The sequence below is a fragment of the Colobus angolensis genome, unplaced genomic scaffold (assembly GCF_000951035.1).
Source record: "Colobus angolensis palliatus isolate OR3802 unplaced genomic scaffold, Cang.pa_1.0 Scaffold209, whole genome shotgun sequence".
Taxonomy (NCBI): domain Eukaryota; kingdom Metazoa; phylum Chordata; class Mammalia; order Primates; family Cercopithecidae; genus Colobus; species Colobus angolensis.
In genome coordinates this window covers 152,518-159,378 of record NW_012115255.1, presented here as the reverse complement: position 1 = coordinate 159,378, position 6,861 = coordinate 152,518, and the positions used below count along the sequence as shown (strand labels likewise).

The 6,861-nt window shown below is 52.4% G+C and overlaps 1 protein-coding gene across 1 annotated transcript in view; it reads right to left on the bottom strand.

Moving 5' to 3' along the window:
• LOC105512023 (sphingomyelin phosphodiesterase 4-like) overlaps positions 1–6,861 on the bottom strand; it is a 40,428-nt gene extending 33,567 nt beyond the window's left edge. The window contains 9 exon segments of the mRNA XM_011942276.1: positions 1,156–1,307; positions 1,422–1,474; positions 1,581–1,689; positions 2,069–2,144; positions 2,301–2,443; positions 3,670–3,756; positions 5,287–5,367; positions 6,269–6,334; positions 6,336–6,861. Coding sequence (XP_011797666.1) covers positions 1,156–1,307; positions 1,422–1,474; positions 1,581–1,689; positions 2,069–2,144; positions 2,301–2,443; positions 3,670–3,756; positions 5,287–5,367; positions 6,269–6,334; positions 6,336–6,341 — 773 coding nt within the window. The 5' untranslated portion in view covers positions 6,342–6,861.

Sequence of the window (6,861 nt, the reverse complement as noted above, 5' to 3'; positions counted from 1 at the left end):
TTCTCCCGCCTCAACCTCCTGAGTAGCTAGGATTACAGACACCTGCCACCACGCCCAGCTAATTTTTGTACTTTTAGTAGAGACGAGGTTTCACCGTATTGGCCAGGATGGTCTCGAATTCCTGACCTCAGGCGATCCCTCTGCCTCGGCCTCCCAAAGTGCTGGGATTACAGGTGTGAGCCACCGCTGCCAGCCTACATATATAATTTCTAAAAGAAAAAATTAAATTAAAAAACCCAAAAAGTTAAAACAAGGCATCAAAAACCTCTTGGCAGCTGGACTGTGCATCTGAGAGGGTGTGAATCTGCCTCGCCTCCAAGTCCTCCACAGGATCAGCAACATTTCAGGGTCACTGATCACTGCCGCCAACTGGGCAGCGCCTCCTCCCCTCCTCCCTGCCGCTCCTCCTTTCTCCCCTCCACCCTCTGGGGAATCTGTCCACATGTGTGAATTGTAGGTAAAGGCCTGGCCTGCCTTGCATATGCCAGCAGATCTGGGGTGGGCCAGCATCTGCAGGAAGGGGTCTGCATGCAGCTTCCCAGGGAAGGCGATGGGCCAGTGAAATTAAGGAGGGTCAGAGGTGCATAGGCAGCTGCTGCCGGGGCAAGAGGGTCTCCTGGGAAGTCGGCCAAGAGGCCCTGTGTTAGGGCCCACTGAGGACCCAGGACAGCCAGGCATGAGAGCCCCTGGTTTACACTCCCTACGTGTGCAGGCGGGCATCAGGCTCAGCCTGTCTGGACTGGCACAACAGGCTCTTTGGCCCAGGGCCTCCCCTTCAAGACCTGCTCCTGGGGCCTAGAGATTTCCATTTTGTTTTTGTTCATAGGACAACCTTTCCACCCTGCTCACTGGCTCAGACACTGCCTGTGGGGAGGGCTGCTCCAAGCACAACACAACACATTCCCATGAAGGCCAGGGAGGCCTTCAGGGACCTGATAGCTTCAGTGATGGCCAAAGACACTAAAAACTAAGGACAGATTGCCCTCCACACCCCCACCCTCCAACCTGTGCTAAGACAGCTAGGGGTGGGGAATGAGGCATAAGAAAAATTGGGGAACCCCGGACAAAGGGTGACAACATTGTCCCCGTGGGCGATGCAACTGACCAGGCCACTCCCCTATGGAAGAGCCAGGTCTTAACAAAGGGCAGCCTTACCTGGGAGGTGGTGAGGGGCTGGTCCCCCCTGGACTGGAGGAGAGTGGCGGGGGCACACTGCCTTCGGTGGGCAGGAACCACGACAGGTACCTGTCCACCAAGATGAAATAGGCACAGTCTGAAGTACGGACGTGGAGGGACACAGGGAGTGGCTGGAAAACCAAGCTAGTTGTTAGCATGGGCTCTAGACGCTGCCTGGCCAACAAGTGCAGGGAAGCCCTGGGTCATGGTCCCACCTCTCCGAGCTAAAGGCATCCCTTCCCTACCTTTTGAGTGATGAGGCTCACGGCAAAGAAGAATATGTAATATTCGAACGGATCTGAGGGCAGCGTCAGGGGCAAACAAGCAGCGTTGATGAGCAACCCCCACAGTGTCGAGTGCTGGGCCACCCACAGCCTCCCTACCTCAGGGCCACCAAAGGATACTCAGGGCCAGGTTCAGGCCAAGGCCCCCAGTCGGGGTGAACTGGACCTTGTTGTGGTACAGGGGACTGTCAGGGAGGATGCGCTCCTGGATGGACGCCTTCACAGGACCCTGCAGAGAGGGGCAGTAGGCTTGTGGGCAGGTGCTGGTGCACAGTGCCCGATACGCAGTGCCTCACATGCACAGCAACACTCTGGGAAGGCCACTGGGGAAGAGACCCACACACAGAACCCACCTGTGGGGACAGTGCCCTGCCTCTCAGCAGTGCCTGAACAAGAGTCTTTGCTTAGAACTTCTCCTACCATCTCATAAAAAGCTACACACAGCAAGGGTAGCAGCCATGCAATACCCATTTCCTTTGCCTCTCATACCCCGGGAACAAATCACTCCTTAATTTGCTCTCAGAGGACTAGAGGAGATTGCCCATCACCACAGGGCTGTGCAAGGCCCACTGCCCCGAGCACCACTCTCGCCACTGAGGTTTACTTACAGGCAGGTAGGAGACAGGAAAGTCAAACTTATAGTCTTCAGCTTGAAGCTTATAAACCAACTTCATCATTGGGCCACTGAACATGAAATTGAACAAACACACAAAACAGCAAATGAACTGCAAATTATCCTGCTTTCATTGCTTCTCAATCGTAAGAAATTCAGAGAGTGGTTTAAAGGCGGAATCACCATGAGGAATCACCCAGCCTCTCTCCGGTGACCAATCTACCTACCCAGGGTCAAGAAATTCCATCACGATGCTGTACTCCACAGGATTCACACGCCCTTGTAAGCAGCGGAGGTTCCAGCCAATGAGGACACCATCTAGGCTGCCAAAAATGCGCTCTACCAGCCATGGGAAGATGGTGTACAGCTCCTGAAACAATGTGTGGTGAGGCCGCGGGCAGGACCGGCACCCACTCCTGCCCCAGCTCTAGTCCTGCACTACCTGCTGCCTAGCTCCCTCTGAGGAGGCCACTCCCTGGCTGAGACCTATGGGATCAGCCCTGCACCCAAAGGAATCCTGGTGCCATGGTGCCAACAACAAGAGCAGCTTTGGGTTCTTCCAGCGGGCTACATGGCATACCAAGCAGGTCGCTTTAGACTTGGGCCAGGTAAGTAAGTCGGCCTCCGATCACAACACATTTTTTGTGTGTGATACAAGACTAAATTAAGAAAAAAAAATTAAACAGAAACAATGAAAAAATTAAAAATAAAATAAAATAAATAAACAACATACATATGCTTTGAGACAAGGTCTCACTCTGTTGCCCTGGCTGGAGTGCAGTGATGCAATCATGGCTCACTGCAGCCTTGACTTCCTGGGCTCGAGCAATCCTCCCACCTCAGCGTCCTGAGTAGGCACACACCACCACACTCAGCTGATTTTTAAATTTCTTGTAGAGATAGGTTCTCAGTATGTTCCTAGACTGGTTTTGAGCTCCTGGGCTTAAGTGATCCTCCCACCTCGGCCTACCAAAGTGTTGAGATTACAGGCATGAGTCACCACCCCAAAAGATACTTTAGAAAGTGTTGGAAACTTCTGACTTGAAGGATGCTCTATCAGAAAGGAAAGCAACAACCTTCCCAGAGTGAGGCCCCTAAAACCGAACTGACCTACTGCCATTTGGTATGAACTCCTTGTCTAGGCCAGCTTCCTGGGCTTGACAATTCCAGGTGTGATTTAAATACATATTTTTAGCATTTACATCAGGGTTTCTCAACCTTGGTGCTACTGACATTTTGGGTTAGATACTTCTTTGCCGCAGGGAGCTGTCCTGCGCTTTGCAGGATGCTTCCAGCAACCCTGGTCTCTACTTCCTAGATGCCAGTAGCACATACTCCCCATCTACCTCCAGATATGACAACCAAAAATGTCTCTGACATTGCCAAGTGTCCCCTGAGGGACACAGCACCTGTGGCTGAGAACCCCTAGTCTATAAGTTCACAATGTGTCTATAACATAATGATCATGATAAGGGCCAGCACTCTGTGCCAGGTAGTGCTTGGGGTTGGGGCGGGGAGGGAAATTAGGAATTAGAATAAAGTTCTTCAAGGAATGTATAAGACATGCTCCAAGGAGAGACATTAACAGAGCTATACCTTTGCTGGGAAATCCTCAATGACTTTAACCAAGTCTTGGCACAGCTGTGCAAAGGGCTTATTTATAGAGTCAGCTTTCAGGCTAGCCTAGGAGACAGAACGAAGCAAAAACATCACGAGGACATTCACTCTGCAGCTTTTTGTGATACTCTGGCTTGAGTCAAACAGAAATTCAAGCAATAAGTTGAGTCAGACACATAATCACTGGCCTGCTTCCCCAGCCTCTCATGTGCGTCAGTGGCCCAAAGAGTCCTACTAAGAGAGGCCACAGTTCGATGCTCTCTGGACCCAGAACTGTCGGGCTTGTTTCCCAGTGCCCCTCAGAGGGCTGCACATGGTCAGAACAGGACTGACTTCTGCCAATCCTTAAGCAAGGGCTGGCCCCAGAGCCAGAAGAGGATCTTGACTGTGTAAGGGCACCGCTCACAAACCACAGAGTACCACTGAGTTTGTACACATCAACTGGAAATTCCCAGCCTGATGGACCACCATGACGACACCATTGTGATCATCAATAAGAATGCCCAACAACATTAGGGATATGGCAGAAGCTCTCTTCAATGAGCTGTTCTTTATTCAGTAGACAGTAAATCTACTAAACTAATTATCTTAAAACACAGGGCAGACAAACATTATAGATGGCTTCAGCCAAGTAGACACTAATCATGAAGGCAATGGAGAGGCCAGAAAAGACTCAGGACAAGGACTAATGCAATCTACCTCGTCATGGGATGTGAGGAAAGCACCCTGACTACAAGGAGAAAAAGGGCATCTGTGCAAATAGATTAAGATCAGGAGAAACGGCTAGAATTTCAACCTAGAGAGCTCTGCCAAAGGATATCTATGGCCTTATCTACCTCCAAATGAGGGTGGATTTCACAGGGCTTGAGATAGAGACCTGAGCCATGGGCCAGACCTGTTGACTCTAGTGGGGTGCACTGAGGAAGAATGTCCTTCCACATAAATGTTTACAAAAACACCTCCGAAGAACTAAAATTAGGAACTTTCATCACCAATACTTGCCTCATACCTAACTTCTCACTTCTCAGTATCATTTTTTTTTTTCTTTTTGAGTCTACCATGTTGCCCAGGCTGGTCTCAAACTCTTGGGCTCAAGTAATCTTCCTGCCTCAGTCTCCTCAGTAGCTGGAACTCCAGGCATGAGCTACTATAACCAGTTCTCAGCATCATGTTTAATACTTAAAGTGCAACCTAGCAGCCCCCAGCACAACAGTGTCTCCATTTTTCACTGATGACTGTTACGACTGATTATTAGAATGCTTCGTATCTATTTGAGAATTTACAGGTCATGAACACTCTGATATGCATCCTTCTCACTTGCTCCTCCTCCTCCTCATACCCTTGGGAAATAGAGAAAATAGAATTTGAATGAACTTGTCTTGTATGAGAAAACCCAGAGCACAGAGGTTGCCTAACCCTAAGGTCCTGTAGTAATAAGGAGGCACAGTCAAGCTTAAGGAGTCTGGCATTGTTTCCATCACATGCCCCTAAAAAACAACCACTACAGAGTTCTTCAAGTCAATGGGAAGAACACTCAAGTCCCACAGCTACAGAACTATGGCCACACTGACATTCATGCAAGTAGTTGGTATTTACCAGTAGAAAGCTGGGCTGCTGGAGGTGAGGGAACGCCATAGCAGCCTCCAGTGGAGAGTTGAAAATGGCCTTAGCAAACCACTGTGGAAAAACAAAGACAAAAATCTCAGTATCGGCGACACAGCAGAATCTTTCTATATTAGTTTTTGAGAGACAGGGTCTCGTTCTGTTGCCCAGGCTGGAGTGCGGCAGCACGATCATAGCTGACTGCAACCTCAAACTCCTGGGTTCAAGCAGTCCTCCCACCTCAGGCTCCTGAGTACAGGCACATGCCACTATGCCTGGCTAATTTTCTTCTTTTTTCTTTTTAGAGACAGGGTCTCACTATGTTGCCCAGGCTAGTTTGTCAGGCCATGATGCCCAGGATCCTGGCCTCCACTGATCCTCCTGCTTTGGCCTCCTAACACCTATTTTCTCCAGGAGCTGCTTCGGACCCCATCTTTTTTGTTTTCTTTTCCTGAGAGCGACAACCCTTGGGCAACACCAATCATTCCAAGCAAATTCTGTCAGGCCGAGATCTCCCTCAGCAGCACGCGCCCACCTGTTCCCAACTCTCCCGCCAGCTGGGCTTCCGGACCCTCCGAAACCAAGGCTGGGAGAAGTCGAGCACACACGGGAAGGGTCGAGCTGGGACCCACACCTGGCTCTTCCTCCCACACCGCCTGTTAAGCCTAAGGCTCAACTTCAACAGAAAGCTCTCCTTCCCTCAATTCCTTCAAGGAAAGTTAACTTCCAGCGAACACCTACCGGACTAGGACAGAGTGCAGGAGCCGCGAGGGAAGCTGACACAAAGGCATGGCCCAGGGGGGTGGCAGGAAGACTCAGCCGGGGCTCTCCACTCCCCGGCCTGCCCGGCCTGGGCAAAGCAGCCAGGCCGGCCAGAGTCCTGGGGCTCGCGGAGGAACGGACACGGCCTCCGCAGCGGCTCGGGGAAGGCCCCGGGGCGCCGGACTGTCTCGCCCGCGCGTCCCGCCCCACTCACCTGTGGGACCCATAGCGTCGCCCGCCTCAGAGGTAGAAGCCGCCATTCCGCCACGGCGCCGAAACTTCGTCATCAAGCTGCGCGCAGAGCCACACCCCGCGGCCAGGCGGGAAAAGTGCCTCAACCTCTCTCGGCCCTTACCTCACAAGGCGCGCGCGCAAAGCGAAGGCCTGCCGGACAGGAGGGGAAGTGGCGAGGCAGGAGTGCGGGGCCGAGGGGGGTCCGCAGCTGAATGCGCCTGCGTTGTGGTGGCCTCTGGCGCCTCAAGGTAGGGCTCACGCACTTTCTCCCCAGCGAGGACTGCGCGTGCGCGTAAGCAGGGCGGTTGATTAGTGTGTCCCCCGCCCTCCCCCGCGAGGAGCGACCCCTAGTGGTGCACCGGCGCGGACCAGAAAATTGCACACTTTCTTGTAAGAGGCATTTACTGAGCGCCCAATGTATGCCTAGCGCTGGGCTGGGTGCTGCCACCTAAGCGAGCACGATCAATGCAGTCTATCAGGGAGGCCCTGACCGCCAAGCAGTGGGCCCCTGCGGTCCGCATGCCACCCCCGACCCCTAGCGCGCCGCTCAGCACACATTGAGCGCCCAATAAC